The sequence below is a fragment of the Osmerus eperlanus genome, chromosome 11 (assembly GCF_963692335.1).
Source record: "Osmerus eperlanus chromosome 11, fOsmEpe2.1, whole genome shotgun sequence".
NCBI classification, from domain to species: Eukaryota; Metazoa; Chordata; class Actinopteri; order Osmeriformes; family Osmeridae; genus Osmerus; species Osmerus eperlanus.
The window spans coordinates 2,539,491-2,559,227 of NC_085028.1; the positions used below are offsets into that span (position 1 = coordinate 2,539,491).

At 45.2% G+C, this 19,737-nt stretch overlaps 2 protein-coding genes and 4 non-coding genes across 7 annotated transcripts in view; 1 reads left to right on the forward strand and 5 right to left on the reverse strand.

Moving 5' to 3' along the window:
- Positions 1-1,042: 1,042 nt before the first annotated feature.
- LOC134029574 (P2Y purinoceptor 2-like) lies at positions 1,043-6,549 on the reverse strand. The gene is made up of 3 exons (XM_062473735.1): positions 6,406-6,549; positions 4,596-5,458; positions 1,043-3,467 (listed from the first exon to the last, which is right to left on the reverse strand). The coding sequence occupies exons 2-3, from the start codon at positions 5,439-5,441 to the stop codon at positions 3,231-3,233; spliced, it is 1,083 nt and encodes a 360-aa protein (XP_062329719.1). The 5' UTR covers positions 5,442-5,458; positions 6,406-6,549; the 3' UTR covers positions 1,043-3,230.
- Positions 6,550-8,202: 1,653 nt separating this feature from the next.
- The window catches only part of LOC134028962 (F-BAR and double SH3 domains protein 2-like), a 30,465-nt gene continuing 18,930 nt past the window's right edge, over positions 8,203-19,737 (forward strand). For both annotated transcript variants that reach the window (XM_062472889.1, XM_062472890.1), the window contains exons 1-3: positions 8,203-8,454; positions 10,865-10,962; positions 15,623-15,668. In XM_062472889.1, coding sequence (XP_062328873.1) covers positions 8,434-8,454; positions 10,865-10,962; positions 15,623-15,668 — 165 coding nt within the window. In that variant the 5' untranslated portion in view covers positions 8,203-8,433. The remainder of the gene's footprint in view (positions 8,455-10,864; positions 10,963-15,622; positions 15,669-19,737) is intronic.
- trnat-agu (transfer RNA threonine (anticodon AGU)) lies at positions 13,804-13,877 on the reverse strand. Its single transcript has one exon. It is a non-coding gene; the product is annotated as a tRNA-Thr (tRNA).
- On the reverse strand, positions 14,003-14,076 carry trnat-agu (transfer RNA threonine (anticodon AGU)). The gene has a single exon. It is a non-coding gene; the product is annotated as a tRNA-Thr (tRNA).
- Positions 14,381-14,453, reverse strand: trnam-cau (transfer RNA methionine (anticodon CAU)). The gene has a single exon. It is a non-coding gene; the product is annotated as a tRNA-Met (tRNA).
- On the reverse strand, positions 15,889-15,962 carry trnat-agu (transfer RNA threonine (anticodon AGU)). The gene has a single exon. It is a non-coding gene; the product is annotated as a tRNA-Thr (tRNA).

Genomic DNA, 19,737 nt, shown 5'->3' on the forward strand with positions numbered 1-19,737 from the left:
AGTGCCCCCAAAATGAAAAGTTCCTTCTCGATTGCTGTGGCTCATCATTCTGAAAGCTTTAAATACATTTGCCAAAATAATCTAGATGGTTCAGCAAAACACCATGGCACACTGGCAAAAGGTCATATCTCTCCCAAAACAGACAACTCTTCAGTCAAAACTAAATCATTTTCTCATACAAATAGTCAATGCCTCCAAAATGAAAAGTCCCTTTGGCATTGTGTAAACACTGCAGGTCAAAATGTTTAGATGTTTTGTCAGTATGGCAGTGGACCATAGAAGTATCCCTCATGTGCACTGTGCTACAGTTACTGTAGTAGATGTTTTCTTTCCAGAATCCTATGTGTATCAAACAGAAAAAAAGTGTAGCCTGAATTTCATCTGGCTTGTGTGTTCTCCTCGGCCTCTTCCCCCTAACTCCACCACCATGCACCGTTGCTCCTCTTCCTCTTCTTCCTCCTCTTCCTCGAGCATGCAGTTGCCCTTAGTTGTTTCCCTGGCCAGGTGCTTCCTTGTTCATAAATTGTACTGAACTTGGTCAAGCTCTATATATTTCATGGAAGCATTTATACTCCTGGATAGCTCCTGTCAGCTAAGTCAGCTAACTTACTGTGTGATTGATGATCGGGTGTGTGACACTCCCCCTTGTTTAGTAAAGTTCTAGTTGCACCTGACAATTACTGTAAGCAGATGATCCAAGAAATCCATATTACAGTATATACCATTATGTTTTTCATGGTATTATGTGCCTGAAAGATTTTGGCAGTGGAGTAAGTTATTGTGCAGGTGATGATGTACACAAGGAAATTGTTCCAACATGTTTTGCAGAGAACAACCACTTGACTGAGAAGCAACAGTCAGTTTACACCAGCAAGATATATTCAATTGGTGATTGGCCTAAAGGCAATTGTACCTAACCATTTGCAAAGATTTGCTAAATCATTTGAAATGTGTGCCAACTGTAGGCAATTGTACTTGTCATTTGCAAGGATGTGCTAATACAATTGTTTGTCAATTTCTGTTTCGTGAAATGAGCCAGAAAAACTGTAAAGCATGACTTTTAGCTGTTTCAAGGAACCAGTAACAGGTGAACTAGTGCAAATCCTTTTAAGCTCTTTTGTTGGAAAATATCCAACACCAACCATCAAAGTGACTGGCACGCTAGAATTCTGTATGATCTTGCCTTCTGCAAAAGCATCCAATAGTGTTCACCTATACCTGAGTTAGTTAGTGCTAGTTTATGTACCCTTAGTATAGATAGTCCACATATTTAAATTTTAGGTATATGTTTATTGTATGCACCTTCCTGCCAAAGCAAATTCCTTGTCTGTGCAAACTTTCATGGCGAATAAATCCCATTCTGATTCTGATTCTGAGAAGTTTAGCTTGGCCAGAATATGCCTTAATGACACAAACAAACAGTAGTTGAAATCATAAGGTATTGTTGATTAAACAGCTGAGATAATTTTATAGACAAATAAACACATTTTATAGACAGAGAACAAAAATGATTTTTTGTTTCTTCATTGGAACATCACCATTGTGTGTTATTCATCCCAATGAAATACTAGTTGCAGGTCTATAGAACTTCAGTCCACAAAGCACAAAACTAACAGAATATACAGCAACTTGGCTGTGTTGGTCAGAGATGTGTTGACAGCATAGAGTTAATATTACTAGAGGAAGCAACTTTTGTCTTCCAAGATGGCGTCCCCATTCATTTCTATGAAAAGTGCTCAGTGACGCAGTGAGGCAAGCGAGAGTATGAAACTGGATCGCGCCATCTTTCCACTTCCGACTCTTCCGGTCTAGCTTTAAACAGTGGCTCTTTTTTTCCCTAGCTCCGAGACCTCGTGCACGCTTGCAACTAGCTGTACACGTCATACTTTGCGACAACCAGTCGCGAGCATAGATTTATGGTTGCGAGCGTGTGAGCTAAGCCATTGCAGTGGCAGAATGGGGTACAAGTCCGATAAGAATCAGAGACATGATGCAAACTTTACGGAAATGTATGCTGTATAGTATTCCTTTCACTTGTTTTTTAGAAATAGGCTATAGGGCTAAATATAGGGCTATTCTAGATGGAACTCATCACATATGTTGTTTTTTTTCTTCGTGATTTGAGTATGATTTCCAACGCATTGTATCGGATTAAATAAACTGTTAACATGAACACTTAGCTCCGTCGTTGTTCTCGCCAGGCAAAGAAAGCTTAATAGTTATTTTTGTAACAGAAATATTCCATAATGCAGACTTACCATAGCTTACTGTCAACTTTATATTCAAACGAAATGCCACGAAAATCACACTGCCTTCAATTTAACATCAGTGTAGAAATGTGGCTTGTGTTTTATATGTTCAACCTAGGTTTGGGTTAACCCAAACGCCTATTAATGGATATAACGTGATCTAACAAGACTTGGTAATAATGTAATAAATTGAGAAGTGTGTCTAAAATATAATCTACTTTATTGAGGGTGCCTTTGAAAGGGGCATATTAATAGAACTATATACAAGACGTTTCCATCAGATATAAGTGGGGGTGAAGAGTCACTGAGGACCTTCATTGTCCCACAAAAGCAGTCTGGCTTTGACACGATCAAAAAAAGAATAATGAGTGTTTAACAAAAGCTTCTGAAGGCAAGACTAATATTATTTAAATATACATATAATTTCCTATTGTGGTTATCAGTTAAAGTACTATTAATCTTCGTTTTTGCTCCAGATAGACATATCAACAATCTATGCTCACGCTTAACATAATATAATATTTGCCATCATGTCATGAACGTTTTTACGAAAAATCAAATATATTTTAAAAATAACGGGAATAAACTATATTAACAACATTTCATGTATGTGTGACAACCATTTGTTAAACTTGCTACAACAGGGCAGGCAACTCAAGCCATTTCTTTCAGCTCCAGGTAAATCGGCTATCGGCCAATGTGAACTTTTGTGCTCGTGCCCTGTTAGTATCCGCGAGCACATTTGCAGGCAACTTTTATTGACGTAAGCAAATAAATGGGGTGCTAGTTTACCCATTTCGGATTGGTTTCAAATTTAGCAAAAATCAGGAAAAATTCTTCTATGAAAAAGCTAGTAGTATGAGCCAGGTTAGAGAATCGAACAAAAATTATTGGGGGAGATAGTTTTGTAAATGTTGACTGGAGTTAATAGAATAAAAACGACCGGAAGAGTCGGAAGTCAAACACGAAATGCAATACCACCTACATCCACCGGGCCGTTGCTTCAAGCCGAGGGGCGAGGGGTGGGGGCTTGGTTGACAGGGCCACGTTCGCACTTCCTGGTAACCTAGGCGATGTCTTCATGTTCTTAGTGAGGTTGCTACGGACATCCTGTCCTGCCAGGAAGTACAGGATGGGGTCAAGGCAACTGTTGGCACTTGCTAGGGGGCGTGTCACTTTGTAGGCTATGCTGGATGCTTGCAAGAGCTCACAGCTTACCTGGGGGGAGGTACACATACGCATAATGTAAGACATACGATACACACCAACAGGAAGACTAAAGGCTCTCACAGGCTTCTACAGAACTAATCTAACTCAAAACACATTTTAAAACACATAGGGCCTCATGTACGTACATTCGCAAGCGCCATGGCCAACCCGCAGATTGCGCACGCTGTGATACTTCAGTTTACGTCGTATTCACGAAACCTGCAGGTCATCGGGTAATCAGCGCCTTTCTCCGCCCACTATACCGTACATTGCGAGCATTTAAACTCGCAATTGAATGGGCCTCCTTCTCTCTTTCTATCATGGATCAGCCACCAAAGTCAAAATATCGATGACTGTTTGAAATTATCCTGATGCCAATATTTGTAATGTAGCGAGGAGTTGAACGCTGAGTCGGAGACCTGATGTAATCTTTGATTTCTTCCAGTAACTGTAATATTGCATGGCTGCTTAATCTGTAACGCGTAATGATTCGTGTTCACTCAACTCAAAAAGTGTGATCCTATGGCAAAAATCCTTTGGCCTATGTCTTCGTCTTGCTCGGGTTACGGCTGCCATTTCACAAGGAGGCATATGCGCATCCTGGTTTACGCCTGTTTTTAACAGGCATGGCATTTTCACCGCAGAATAGAGGTGCGCTTTCACAGGCGGTTTTTGTATGCATACCGCGGAATACATAATAAGTCGCACTTTACGCATCCCCTCCCATCTCTTTATGGGAAACTCCCACTTTCTACTTGACCCTCTGTAACGGTGTGAAAACCGTGAAACTCCTCAGGTATTTAGAAGGCCACCCCGTCAACGAAGAGTTACCTTTTCTTTGGCGTAGTTGGTAGTGGTCGCGCTTGGAAAGTCAGAGGGCGAGCATTCGAATCCCGCGACAGACAGTCTGCGCTTTTACCTCAGTGCGGCATGTTTGTACATACCTCGCTATGCTTTTACACGTAAATTGCTAAACAAATACGCCTGAAGTGGGTGCAAAAGCGTTAGTACATGAGGCCCATAGTGTCTGATTTGACGTCTGACAGGAAAAAAATCATTTGTAGTGTGACACACAACCAGCGCACCACACATTACTTTTGCTCGGCTTGGCTGTGAACACAAAAGCTGTTCCCTCACCTGTGCTGAGTTGACCTGCCTCAGGTACCTAAAGGAGTAGTACAGGCTTCTGGTGAGGTGGAAAGGCAGGAAACAGAGCATGAACGCCGCCAGGACAACAATGATCATCTTCACCGACTTCTGCTTGGACCTGTGGGCCGCCAGGCCTCCCATTCCCCCTTCCCCCGAGCTGCCCCCCCAACCGGGCTCCAGCAGCTTCCGCACCATCAGCCCGTAGCACACCATCACCACCATGAAGGGCAGGGCAAACATCAGGCCCGACACCGCCGAGCTGTACAGCAGGAAGTTGTCGAAGAGCTCGGGGCTGGTCGTGTCGTAGCACACCCTCTCCGAGCCGCTGTCCCGCGTGCGTGAGAAGTAGAGGACGGGCGCCTGGCAGAAGAGCACGCACGCCCACACCGCCACGGAGACCAGGCGGGCGCGGCGGGCACTCACCCAGCGCAGCGAGCGGACCGGGTGGCACACGCCCAGGAATCGGTGGAGGCTGATGCAGCAGAGGAACAGGATGGAGCCATACAGGTTGGCGTAGAACAGGAAGCGTATGAGCTTGCAGAGGGGTTCGCTGAAGGGCCAGTCGTTCTCGTCTGCATAGTAGTAGATGAGGAAGGGCAGGGTGAAGATGTAAAGGGTGTCACAAACGGTCAGGTTGAACATGTAGATGGTCGAGGGGTTCCAGCGCTTGATGCGGAACACTATCACGTACATGGCGGTGGCGTTCAGGGCTAAGCCAATCACAAACACCAGAGTGTAGCTGACAGGAAGGAGGATGTATTTGAAGTTCTCCTCGAATTGGCAGTACATGCTCTCATTGGAGGCGGCGTTGCTGTAGTTGGAAGAAGCCGCCATCTTGGTTGGAAATACACCTAAAGAAATTGTAGTCAAACCAGTTTTGGGAAAGGCAAATATTAGGTATGATGGGCATAGATGTGAATAGTAAATACAGACACACACCCTGTATATAAATATGTTTCTAATCTCAAGTCAGTCACATCTCAGAAGTAAGGATATCATCATTTGGAGTATGGAGCACAACACTCAAAGAAGCAAATAACTTATCTGAATTAAAATAGTTTAGGATGTTACACTAGCTCATAAAGTTCATGCCCACATAAGATGCCAAGCATGGGCTGACACACACTCACTCCAGACACAGTGGATTTGAATAAGATCCTACTTCCCTAAATACCTTTAAGTCCTGGTTGAGCGAGAGAGAGAGACTTCAGGAGTTGATTGTTATGTAACAACATAATAACATAATCGTAAATGATAGGTGTCAGACCTGTTAGAAATGATTTCATGAAACTATCCACTATGTCTCATGAGTATGTTTATCAATTTACCAATACAAAGGATTAAATATTGTACTGATGCTGGAATTGAAGATACGCAGACACCCACATGCACACATAAAGACACAAAATAACAAACACTAAACAAACCCAATATCACCAGCACACACAGTATGTAGACAAATACACCAAAATAGATACACAGCATGTCCCCAGACAGGCCGACACAACAGACTGTGATTTCCTTGAAAATAGCTTTCCAAACCTCGGGGCTTGGAATGAGGTAAGAACATTTGAACTCAAAGCAGACATTTCAGCTATTTCTCTCCCTCCCTGTTTCATTCCCTCATCCCAAACATTTGTTGGAAGAAGACTTTCTATTCGAGTGAACTGATAAGAGTATGTGTTAGTGTTTACAACTGCTTCCAAAGCCTGCCCACAGACAAAACCCACAAAAAGTTATGCTGTTCTGAATGTTCGGAGCAGTGAAATAAATGTGTTACAGATGAACAATTACTCACCCTCCCAGTGTGTGTACGATCACTTTCTTCTCATAGTGGTTGTGTAAGGTAATCATTTTGTGCACTGTGTCTTCATGCTTGTTTCTAAGTGTGTGTGTGTGTGTGTGTGTGTGTGTGTGTGTGTGTGTGTGTGTGTGTGTGTGTGTGACTGCTTCCTTAAGTTATTTGACTAAAAGAGAGATCAGTTTAGGTGTAGGCAAGTTTGACTAGCTGTGACATGCACACACCACACACACCCATACAACAAGCCAAGCCTGGGGCACAGTTATTTTGTCCTCTACAGTTCAGCTTTAACCTGCAATGGATCTCAAAAGAGGTTTCTTAGCAAACTAAAAACACAGAATGAATGTTTGGATTGGGAGCTTCATGTTCCTATAAAACAGGATCTATGTTTTCATCGGATGTATTAATTCTTTTAAATTATAGCTTCAAACACTGTGCGCATGTCATTTACACACTCACACCCTTGTTAGCTTCAACCCATTGTCTTACCTGAGTGTAACGTACAGTCCACTGGTTCTCCAGAGAGTAGACCATAAATGACTTGATTGGTTGACTGATTCACGATCAGATCTCAATGTAATGCAGTCCAATGAATGCCGGCCATTTCTTTGTGCCAGAGCTGAGTTTGGTGTGAGGCAGAGGTGTGGGATTGTATGTACGTGGTGGCGTGTGTTTGTGTGTGAGACGTGACAAGGGAAGGCAAAGAAAGTGGGATTAATGTCTTACCCGCTCTAAAAACACAGTTCATTAATGATTGCAAGGCCTATAATCTTAACCCACTCCCCACGCTTGTTCTCTACAGTCAATCAGTCTGTCAAAACTGAGCACCATCCCCAAAACATGCAAATCAACATAGGTGTGGGTGCAGGGGGTAGTGTTGGGGGGGAACTGCCTCATCATTCGTACTGTGTCGCTCACCAACATTGTACAGTACAGATTACAGTACAAATTGCCAGAGATGCCCACTCATTACATGGAATTTGAGGCATTTCGATCCTAGACTTCTTTAATCATTTATTAAACATTAGGACCTCATTAGGGTTGCAGCCCCTTACTAACCTTGCTGGGATATACATAAACCTAGCATTTTACCAGGTTGGGTAGTAGTGGGATTAGTTCACATTTTCTTGTCACTGTTGTAGTGTAGTTACAGTGTGCATTAGTTACAGATTACATTACAATTGGATGGGATTGATCATAGATATATATATATCTATGATCAATTTATATATATCTATGGGATTGATAGCCAAAAATGTTTTAACTGTGATGCGTAGGCCTACAAAATCATTATTTCCGGCATTTTAATCAAATAACAATTGCCTTCGTAAAAAAGCAGGATATCTTGACGGACATCTATATATCTGGGATTGATTAGCTTTCATATTTATTTATTTACGGTATTACAGATAATATCGATGTTTCCTTGATCGACTGCGGTTTCTTGTTGCTATGCAGGTCCAAGGACGCAGACAGCTATCTGTTTGTCATGCAAACCGTCCTACAATCATGTTCACTTCCATGTTTAATAGCATTCACTATACCAGTTTCTTTACAGCCCTGAACTAACGTTATTATGATTTGGTTCCTTTGAAAGTCCTATGTGTGTAAAAGCTTTGTAGACAAAGATTAATATGACCTTATGAATGATGATGAGATCCTAGTAATGCCTAAACAGTCCTGACTTGTCTTGTCTTCCATCACCGCGGAGTGGCGCTGACGGGCTTAATTTAGATGGATGCCCCGTTATTTTCCCCCATCCGTGGCTTGCTTGTTCAGTTCTCTTCGCTCCTCTGGTCCTCAGTACACAGCGGTCTATCAGTTGGAGTGCAGCTAGCGTGGAGTTTCAACCAGCGGAGTAGCGAGCCACAGCTATCTATCATGGCCGCCGGAGTCCAAATCTGAATGCTCTTTTCTCCCTCTTCTCCTCCTTGGAGATTTTAAAGGAATTATCCACACCCTTCGAGGTTTATTCGGACTAAATACATTTCCCAGGGAATATACCATTCATGTCAATACCTAAATATGCAGCCACCGCCGAGAAAGGTGAGTTTTTGTATCCCATCTTTGGCTAGCCAGCTAGCTAGCTACTTTCTCAACCCAAACTAAATGATGATGATGATTGACAGATGTGTGATGTTGTTTTTTTGCGTTTGTTAGCGATAGCCACACATAGAACGGATTCACGTTCCTAACGTTAATATTCTCCTCTATTTAATCTCATCAACGATCTTAATGTGAGCAAGGTGTCATGGATTGCAACATTTGAACAGCTAGCAAAGCTTTTATCTAGGCTGGAAATACTGTTCGATCACCTTTTCGTAGTGAAGCTGGACAAGCATGAAAGACATATTTGAGAACTTTGCTGTAGGTCTGTCAATAACTCCGCACACAGATCAGACACACTTTAAACGATGGGTCTAGCCAGCTTCCCAGGACCTAGTCGAAATAGATAGCTATCTATTGAGCTGTACATTTTAATACCAGTGACTGGCAGGGTGTCTAATTGAAATCATTGCGATATAACATGACACAAGCAGGTGTTTCATTCGTAGTTAGACGTGCTGTCTGGATTATGATCAAAACAATGTATGCATACATAGCTTGCTTGCTTTCCTAGCGACATGTCACATTTCTGACAGATCGCGGTGTTGTTGCGTCTTGTTCGTCCGTCAGTCTGATCAGGTTGTTTGTGAGTGACTCGGCGAATGTACTGACAACGGTCCCCTGATTGACTGGATAGATGAACAACCTTTTTATTTCATAGTGTATATAATATTAGCCTACATTACGTCCGGACTAGTAGCAGTCTCGCAGGTTACACACCCTATTGTTCAAGACATTTTGGCTGATAACAATGGTTTCATGTGACGCGTTCCCTGACTGATATTGGGCCGGTCAGTGCAAGTTAATTGATGATGACACACACACTAGTCATGTTTCACATTACGTTAGACACATCTTAGACATACACTTCACACACTTAGTAGTAGATCGTTTCAGGAAACCAATGTGATATTATGTCTGTAACAAACCGCTTGATGGACAAATCAAGGATTTGATTGCATAACATGACCTCTGATGTCTGTAGTGGGAGTTGGTATAAATCTGTACGCATAGCGGCGTCCGATAACCAATTACCGGCAGTTCCGTTAATTACCGGTTATTCCCTGGTGCCGCTTAAATGCTCCTGGGCCTACTGCACATTCTAGACAAACTAGAACGTGTCACATCATGTCCTTACCTCACACACACACACACACACACACACACACACACACACAGGCACCGCTCAGCCACATGCTGGTTTTGGTAGGTAGCAATGTTGAACACGTCTCTGCATGTTCTTTCACAGAGAGACAGACCTCCATACTGTAGCTACCACTCCCAGTGTGGTCAGATAGGAGCCACACACACATACACACACTCAAACTCACAGACACAAACCCCCTCAATCATGACCTCTCTATCAGCCTGTGTTGCTGTCTGCTATCTCAGAGCAAATGGAGCTAATGATGCACCCACAATGATGTCACTGGGTCAGGCTGTCTACCTGCTAATCGGCCCTACTGTACTGCTGTCTACTGTCCTACTGCGCTACGCACCTGGTCACTCCTGTGCAATGGGCACCACTTGGGAAGTCACCCGGAAATCCAATAAATGAACCCTGGAAAAACTAAGCTGCATATATCTCTCTCTCTTTCTCTCTCCTCTCTCTCTCTCCTCCTCTCCTCTCTTTTCTTCTCACGCTTTCTCTCTCCTCTTTTTCTCCCTCTCTCTCCTCTCTCTCTCTCTCTCTCTCTCTCTCTCTCTCTCTCTCGATGTCTCAGTCTTTCTCTCTGTCTGTCTCTCTTTCTCCCTCTATCTCCTCTCTCTCTCTCAATGTCTCAGTATTTCTCTCTGTCTGTCTCTCTCTTTCTCTTTGCTTCTTTTGTGGTATGTTATCAGTAAAATAAGGGACGATGTCAGTTTTCTCTGATAATCCAATTGACCTCTCCCTCCTTATCTTCAAAGGCAGGGGACATGAAAGCTAGTCTCCAGACCACAGTCACTGACTTTGTTTGTGTGTGCGTGCGTGAGTGTATTGTGTTGTGTGTCTTTGTGTGTGTGTCTGGAGTGTTGTTGTTTGGTCTGGAACAGTCATGAATCTCTCATTCTGTTACTCAGTGAACAGTGGTGGAACTTTCCTGATTTTGGACAATGGCCTTGCCAATGACTGTTGTTTGTTTGGGATCACACATGGTCTATAACACTTTTGTTTATTGCCGGTGAAGTTCTCAATAATGTTTTATCGCACCATTGAGAGTGTGTACACAAGTTGTTTTTGGGGACATTGTGTAAAAAATACAGTGAAATGAACCGACCGAAGTTAATAAACTGGCTTCCTAACTGCTTCGACAGGAGGCAGTCTGGGTGGTTTGTCGGGCTGATTGTGTATGTGTTTCCACACCACCAGGTAAAAGTGACTCAGGAGATGAAGAACATTCACACGGAGCAGATGACCAGACTGCACCTGAAACACCAGACGGAATGTGACCTACTGGAAGACATGAGGTACACACAAACACACACTATCTTTTTCATGCAGATGTAATGCAGGAAGCAGAAAAAAGAAAGGAATGAGAGGGAGAGAAGAATAGCCTGAGTAAGCCAGGAAGAGGGAGGAGGAGGAGTATTGGAGCATTCCCATTCGTGTTTTGGGGGGGGGGAAGAATAAAGATCCGGGATATGACGAAGGAATTTCCTGCTGCCTTCCTGTACGCTCTCTCTCCCCCTCCCCTCTCTCTTTCTCTCACTCTCTCTCTCACTCTCTCACTTACTTTCTCAATTCGTTTTCTCTGTTGCTCTCTCAGTCTCTCTCTCTGTCTTTTTCTCTCTTTCGCTCTGTCTGTACTATTCCACAGCTGGAAGTCATAACAAGACACCACACTTTCTATTTTTTTTCTTTGGTGTTTTCTCAAGCTCTCATTGAATGATAATGTGGATTTGTTTGGTCCAGTATTGTAAAGTTCTGTGTGTGTGTGTCGGGAGAGAGAAAGAGATAAATCGAGAATGGAAGCGAGAATGGGAGAGGGAGAAACAGAGTGAGTGTGAGAGAGAGAGAGGGTCTAGTAGCACTGCTGGCACTGTTCTCCCTCTGAGCTTGGCAGAAGAGGAAAGCCCAGCTACTTCTCACGCTTTCATGTCTGTGCACACTAGCCATTGATTATTTATGACAACGTGGACACGCAAAACACACACACACACGTCTTGGGAAGTTCCATCTGCAATAGAAAAGATTGCAGCGTACTGCAGAATTACTGCTCCATTCGGAAATGGAGAACACAGCAGATGCCCGCTGGAAACCAGAACTTGGACAATTGTTTTTTTTCCATATTGTTTCCATGAACAAGGGGTCGGGAAAACACGTTAGTATACCCTGAAATGGTATTTCGGTTTTGTTGAATCATTTTCATGACAGCCGGTCTATTTATGTGTAGTCTCTCATTCTTCTCTTTCAGAGGGTGTACACCCGGTACTCCAGACACACTTTCCTCCCAAAAGCTGGAGATATTAACTCTTAAACCCCAAAGCTGCTCTGAGTTTGTTTACCCTAATTAATCCTGATCCCGTCTTTAATCAGGGGACAGAAAAACGAATCTTTAGAAAAGTATAAAGATCTTACACACACACACACACATAAACACATACAATACACAGACACACACCTCTTTAGGTGCAACCTACTAAGTAGCAGTAGGGTTGTCTCTCCTGGGAGAGAGAGGAGGTGGACAGGGCACAGACAAGGAGGGGGACTGAGAGCCAGGGTGAGGATGAGGGGGATGAGGAGAAGGAGATGAGGAAGAGGGAGAGATGGAGGAATCCCTTTTTGAGTCAACTTAGTGTCCCCAATCCTGCTAAATCTGCCATTCCCTTATGTCTGCCCTGCTGTATTTACACACACACACACACACACACACACACACACACACAAACACACACACACACACTCTTGCTGTCCAGCCAAGCTTAGAAACAAGCCCCAACACACACAAACACACCTACACAACACAAACTTGTTTAAGACACTCACAGCTGATCCCAGAGCAGTCAGAACTCCCAGTGCCCGGCACATTTTTCTGTATACAGACCCTCAAAACATTCTTTTCCCTCTCTGTTTGGATTTCTCTGCCGTCCTGCCTCTCTCTCACTCTCACTCTCACTCTCTCTCACTCTTTCTCTCTCTCTCTCTCTCTCTCTCTCTCTCTCTCTCTCTCTCTCTCTCTCTCTCTCTCTCTCTCTCTCTCTCTCTCTCTCTCTCTCTCTCTCTCTGACCCATGGTCGAATTGGTGTTTCCATTGATCTCTGTGCAAGTTTAGTGCTGCATCGATCCTAGCTTTTTTCCCATGTTTGATCCTCCCCTCTCTTTGCTTGTGCTGTTGATGCACACACACACACTCACGCATACACTTAACAACAGCTGGCACCCACTCCGGAACACTGAAGTACACTCTGTCAGACCCAGTCATATGCAGGTCTCATCTGGAGTGTTTTGGCCTCTACTGCTGATGCTGACACCGCCTCTTGAATCAGATACACAGAGACTAAAACATACACACACACACAAACATGCACACACTGAAATGGCCGGAAGGGGCAGGGCAATAGGGGTCTCTCTGGAGAGCTGTGTCTGACCGCAGAGATCAGAGAGAGGTTTGTTTCTCCAGATACCGAGGGAGGACAGAAAAACAGCTGAGAGGACAACTCGTCCGGTGCATATTTATTTGTTTATTTCAGAATCAGAATCAGAATGGGATTTATTCGCCATGAAAGTTTGCACAGACAAGGAATTTGCTTTGGCAGGAAGGTGCATACAATAAACATATACCTAAAATTTAAATATGTGGACTATCTATACTAAGGGTACATAAACTAGCAGTACTAAGTGGGATTAGAATAGAATTAAATATACAATAAAATAAAATATAAGTTGCCGTAAATTACAATATAAAAATACAAAAATACAAAAAATACAAATGTACAAATTTGACTCAAATCAAATCCAGTCAGCGTTTGAAATGGGATCCAAACACTACAAAGCATATGGGTGCGCACATTCGCACAAACACATCTTGGGTGTGAGATAGCTTGTGACTTATTGGTTGTTTATGTTGATTTACACAGAGGTAACCGTGGTAGCATAGTACAATGGTGTGAGTGGCCTACACATGTCCAGAGATCCCTGTGAGAATCTGAGTTTGAGACAGAGCAAGAGAAAGGGAAAATGAGAGGGATAGAAAGAGGGAGTGAGAAAGAGCTTATTTGACAAAGTGTGGAGGGTATAAAAGGATTTGTAATGAGAGAGCATATGGATATTCATCTCAGCACTGGGATGTGTGTGAATGTGTCAGAAAAAGGCACTGCTGAGATTTGAACTCAGGATCTCCTGTTTACTAGACAGGCGCTTTAACCAACTAAGCCACAGCGCCAAGTTGCAACAAGGGTTAGGGGTTGGGAAACAAGTATAAATAGTGTAGAACGTACTTACAATTGCTAATACAGTTGAGTTCTTTGAACTGGACAAAAACTTCCGTGCAAACATAAGTCACGTAAAAGGCACTGCTGAGATTCGAACTCAGGATCTCCTGTTTACTAGACAGGCGCTTTAACCAACTAAGCCACAGCGCCTTGTGGTGACAATGGTGAAGAGCACGTTTTTATACTAAACCATTTCTATGTGTTAAACCTCGGACTTTTAACATTTATTCTGGTAGACCTTTTAAAAATTTACACGCGGCTTTCTTTGAGCATTAAGAGGAAAGATTTCGAATTTACAAATGTGAAAAGTTTAATAATTGCGAAATACTGTTGATCTGTAAAATTGCCATAATATAGTTGTGACTTTATTCAGGAGGAACAACTTACAAAGTACAAGTATTTTTAAACTACATGTTTTAAATTAATTACTATTACAAATATCTGCCGGCAAAAATGCCCCGTGTGAGGCTCGAACTCACGACCTTCAGATTATGAGACTGACGCGCTGCCTACTGCGCCAACGAGGCATGTAGCAATATGCAGCTTTATGCTACATCATCACGTGAACAGAGCATGTGTAGTTGATTGGAGGGAGTTATTTCAGGTTTAGTGATGAGGGTTTATTTAAGCTTTCTCTTCCGGCAATATGTCAGAAAATTACACACGCTTCAGCCAACACTGAGCGTGTTCTTATTTTACTCTAACCTTGATGCCGTTTCTACTTGGGCTGTGTGTGATTATTGTATCGGGGACTTTATATTATTGTTCTTCCACTCTTTTCATCACTCCGTCCCTCTGACTTTCTTTCTGCAAAACGCGTATTCGAGATCAGTCTGCGGTCTGCACCCTCAGCAACCTGGAGAGCTGATCTCGAGATAAGGGTCCCAGACCTCTCGAGACGTATTTTTATTATTATTATTTTTGACTTCAATCTTCTTTCCAAAAAATGGAGGATGCAATAACTTTTTTGAAATGTTCAAATTAGCCTGATGTGAGGAATGATGTTTATGTTTAAAGTGAGATTTAATGTTGTCTTTGCGAGATTATCTCACTTGAGAGCATGGATGGTTTTGGATGTTAGGGTGCTATATATTAGGCAATGATAACATGATACAGTTTATTAGGGTTGGGTAATGTATACAGGGGCAATATGTGCCGCAGATAGGGTTTAATTCATGTAATGTATTTATTGAATAATTGTTGTTGTATTTTTATGATGTTTTGGTAATATCTGGCTTGTGGAAGTGTAATGGTATCTCCACCTTGGTGTACATTCCTGGGTTGAGATGAGAGATCCTTGCTGCCCGGATGTTTGGGGGATTTTTGAGGGAGGAGGCGACAGCGAGGGGAGAGTTGGGACTGGGGAGGGTTGGAGGCAATGGGAGAGTAAGTGTAGGGAGGGAGCAGGATGGGGGGGGATTCCTGCCTTGCATAACCGTGAGGTTTCTGAGTCCGTTTATGTAGACAGAGGCACAGAACAGGCCGGGCCAATCACTGCTTCCTCTCATCTCTCCTGTACTCTTCTCCACTACTGTCATGATTGTTACAGTAAAAAGGCTGCTGTTGATGGAAACCCAGACACGCACACACACTAACCCTCACTTACAAAATCAGCCTTTGCAAGTAAAGCTATCATTTATGGAAGGCCTATTTGTCGATGGGAATAATGTCTCTCTCTCTCTTTCTCTCTATCCAGGACCTACAGCCTGAAGAAGGGACAGCTGGAGAGGGACTATGCACAGGTATGTATCTCTCCGGCACACACACAACATGTAGTCCAGCAGTCCAACATGTTAAAATGCGTATTAAGTGAGCTGTTGCCGCTTAAGTCAGTTCATGTATACAATTGCAGTGTCTCTGCATTACGAGCAGAATTCCCTAAAGGCACTGATTCAAACACACTCTGACGTGGAGATGCCAAACTATTTGGCAAGTTTGCCAAATAAATTGACCCATTACAAAAGGCACTGCTGAGATTCGAACTCAGGATCTCCTGTTTACTAGACAGGCGCTTTAACCAACTAAGCCACAGCGCCAGGTGGTGGGGCACTGATTTTTGTCTGTACTTGTTGGCCTGCTCTGTCCTGACTGACCTCTGGACTATCCAGGAGGGAGGGCTGGCTGGGTGGGTGGGGAGACTTCCCAACAACACTGGGAACATTCATACACTCTCACATCATGACGCAATGCATGAGCTCACTGTGTACACACACTCACTCATACACACACACACACACTCATACCGCTCTATGCCATGCAGCTGTCCACACAAATAAACATTGTTTTCTGGCCCCATCATCCTTAAAAGCAGGTTCACACACACTGCACTCCTGGACGGAGAGATGGAGGGAAGAGAGGAGAGGAGGAGTATAGCATAAAACGAGGAGCGATAAAGGAAAAGGAAATGCGCGTTTGTGTGAAAGAGAGAGGGGGGGGATTCTTTCTCTCGTTGTCGAGGATACAGTGACACATCACCCAGAAACACGTTCCTGTGTTTGAACAGAAAAACAGTGTCTTTCACCCTAAGTATGGTCTACACAGCTAACTACTCACCAAAACCTCTTCAGCCAAGTCTACAGCCATGACATCATACAGGCTCAGACAGTGTGTGTGTCTCTGTGTGTGTCTTTGTGTGTGTGTGTATCTCTGCGGATGTGTGTCTGTGTGTGTGTGTGTGTGTGTATGTGTGCCATAATGGACAGTGTACCCTCGTCTCTTCTTCACCTCTGCAAGACAGGTTGCCTAGCAACAGTAGTACCCTTTCTATAGAATAATGGATTTCTTCCTGATTGTGCAAGACTGTCTGTACGCCCCCTCCTCTCCCCCTTCCCCCTCATCTTTCTCCCTCTTCCTCCCTCTTTCTCCCTCTCTGTCCCGCCTTCTCTCCCTCTCTGTCTCTCTCCCTCTTTCTCTCCTCCCTCTCACTCCTTTATCTCTCGCCCCCACCCCCCTCCATCCCTCTCTTTGTCAGACACTTGGCCAGTTGTGTGGGTACACAGAGCTGTGCCAGTACAACCAGATGAGGTCACAGTGTGGTGATGCTATCACAGGCCCTCTGTTCTACTGGCCCAATGGCCCCCTCCACCCCCACTCCCCGTACCTGACCTTTTTTTGGGGGGGGGGGGGGTAGACCAACCAGTGAATAGGAAGTGAGACAGAGAAAGACAGAGGAGGATGAGGTTGGGAACGAGGGAGACCCTGTAATTTAACCTCTGACCTATCAGTGTGTCAGACGGGAGTCTACTCTTGCGGGAACACCATCTCTAATTAGCAGCTGTCAATCAAAGCCCTCCTACACAATGTGTGTGTGGGTGTGTAAGGGTACCAAACCTTGCAGTGTTATTCCTCCCATTCCCCATACAGGCATAACTGGAATAGTTTTGTGGTAGGATCAGACTGCTCTAAATGGCCAAATAAGGTCTCTGTGTGTGTGTTTGTGTGGTGGGCAGTGTGTGTGTTTGCGCATGCCCTTTTTTTGCTCATTGTGTGTGTGTTTATTTGTGTGTGTGTGTGTGTGTCGTTTCGAAACCACGGTGTAATTGCCCTGGGTGTCTCAGCCAGTGCGAGGATGAGGAGGAGGATGGACTCTCCCGCTCCCAGACTGCTGTGAGTCTCTCTCCTCCTCCTGTCTAGAGAACAGTCTGCTGTCTGGGTCCGCAGTGCAGCTTTCCGCCTCCCTCCCTCCTTGCCTCCCCTTCTCCTCTCCCCTCGATTTCTCCCGTCTGTCTCCCCCCCCCTCCTCCGATGCCCCCCCCCTTCTCTTTCTCCCCTCCTCCCTCTCTCTCTCCCCTGCCGCCTCTGTCTTCCTTTATCCCCGCCTCCTTCCGTCTCTACTCCTTCCCTCCCTCCGCTCTTCCCACTTTCCGGTGTAACGGCAGCTCATTTGCATAAACAACTGTCTGCGGCGTGACAGGCTTTGCGACTGTCTGACAGGCACTCCTGTCCTAAGCCAATCACACGTGAACAAGCACACTCAAATTAGACTGCTCCTCCACCCACCCAACCTCTCCACACACACGCGCGCGCACACACCACACACATTCTCACCCACGTAGACCCACCAGCAAACAGACAGCCGCAGACAGCTCCATTTCATTTCAGTCGGTTTTGGAACGCTTTCCTCCGAGAGTGTACGTTAGCGCGAAAGTGAGCCAAGATGGCGCGGATCATATGGTGCGCGTGGGAGAGACAGAGAGCGACAGATCGACAGGAGGAGAGAGAGTGGACGGTGTGAGTGTCGGGAGTGAGGGTGTCTGGTGCAGTTGGGAGCGTGACGGAGCGGCGGAGGGGGTTTTGTGAACACGGAGGCTGTGGGCAGGTACACAGAGAAGGCCAGCTGAACAACACTGACAGACTGAAGGGCCTGTGAGAGATGGTGATCTCAATGATTGTCCTTTCGTACAAGCGCACGCAATGCTGACAGACACACACGCATGCGGACGTGAATTCTCTCTCTCCCGGCTCCTCTAACACACCTCGGGCTCTCTCCCTCTCTCTCTCTCTCTCTCTCTCTCTCTCTCTCTCTCTCTCTCTTTCTCTCTCTCTCTCTCTCTCTCTCTCTCTCTCTCTCTCTGTCTCTCCCTCTCTCTGTCTTACAGCTTACTCTGCTTATTGTAGAGGTCAAGCCAATATGCACTTTAGCTGCACTCACACACACTCACACACACACACACACACACACTCACCCATGGTCTCCTTCTTAGAAGGGTTGCGGTAAAATGGGTGTTATTGCAGTCCTTGCAGGTAACAGAGAGAGAGGAGAGGGGGACGGGTGGGAGAGGATAGAAGGGAGGTGACGAGGGGGAGGAGGGGAGAGGAGAGGAGAGGGGGGAATAGGAGAGGAGGAGAAAGCACATCAGTGTATTGATTGAATAGGAGACAGAGAATTAGTAAGGTTTGGAGAGGTGAGGGAGAGGAAAGACAGAGAGATGGGTAGTGAAGTCGATAGAGAGAGTCAGAGAGGGGGGGCAGGGGAGAGGAGAGAGAGTCAGAGAGGGGGGGGGTGGCAGGGGAGAGGAGAGAGAGTCAGAGAGGGGGGGGGGCAGGGGAGAGGAGAGAGAGTCAGAGAGGGGGGGGGGGGGGGCAGGGTAGAGGAGAGAGAGTCAGAGAGGGGGGGGCAGGGGAGAGGAGAGAGAGTCAGAGAGGGGGGGGGGGGCAGGGTAGAGGAGAGAGAGAGAGTCAGAGAGGGGGGGGGGCAAGGGTAGAGGAGAGAGAGTCAGAGAGTCAGAGAGGGGGGGCAGAGTGAGAGGAGAGAGAGTCAGAGAGGGGGGGGGGTGGCAGGGTAGAGGAGAAGAGAGAGTCAGAGAGGGGGGGGGGCAGGGGAGAGGAGAGAGAGTCAGAGAGGGGGGGGCCAGGGGAGAGGAGAGAGAGTCAGAGAGGGGGGGGGGCAGGGGAGAGGAGAGAGAGTCAGAGAGGGGGGGGGGCAGGGGAGGGAGAGAGAGTCAGAGAGGGGGGGGGGGCAGGGGAGAGGAGAGAGATTCAGAGAGGGGGGGGGCAGAGGAGAGGAGAGAGAGTCAAGAGAGGGGGGGTGGCAGGGTAGAGGAGAGAGAGTCACAAGGGTGAGTGAGTTTTATGAGGTTTGGAGGGGGGAGAAAGGAGCTTTCCTCAAACCCTTCTACTCTGTCTTCTAATTTAACAAATGACTCATTAAAATGACATAATGAATGTGTTATTTCAAGATGTATTGGCATGATATCAGTAAAGCAGTATCACATCTGATGAGTGTAGGCGTACAAGTGTTTCATGGGGTAGCACAAGTGATGAGTGCATGTGGAAGTGTTTCAGTAGTTTGTCCCTCGACGGCCTCTCGTA

Coding starts and splice junctions, on each gene's coding strand:
- LOC134029574 (XM_062473735.1), bottom strand. CDS start 5,441: ATGGCGGCTTCTTCCAACTACAGCAACGCCGCCTCCAATGAGAGCATG. Junction 3,468..4,595: donor GGCAGGTCAACTCAGCACAG/GTGAGGGAACAG, acceptor ACCTCCCCCCAG/GTAAGCTGTGAGCTCTTGCA.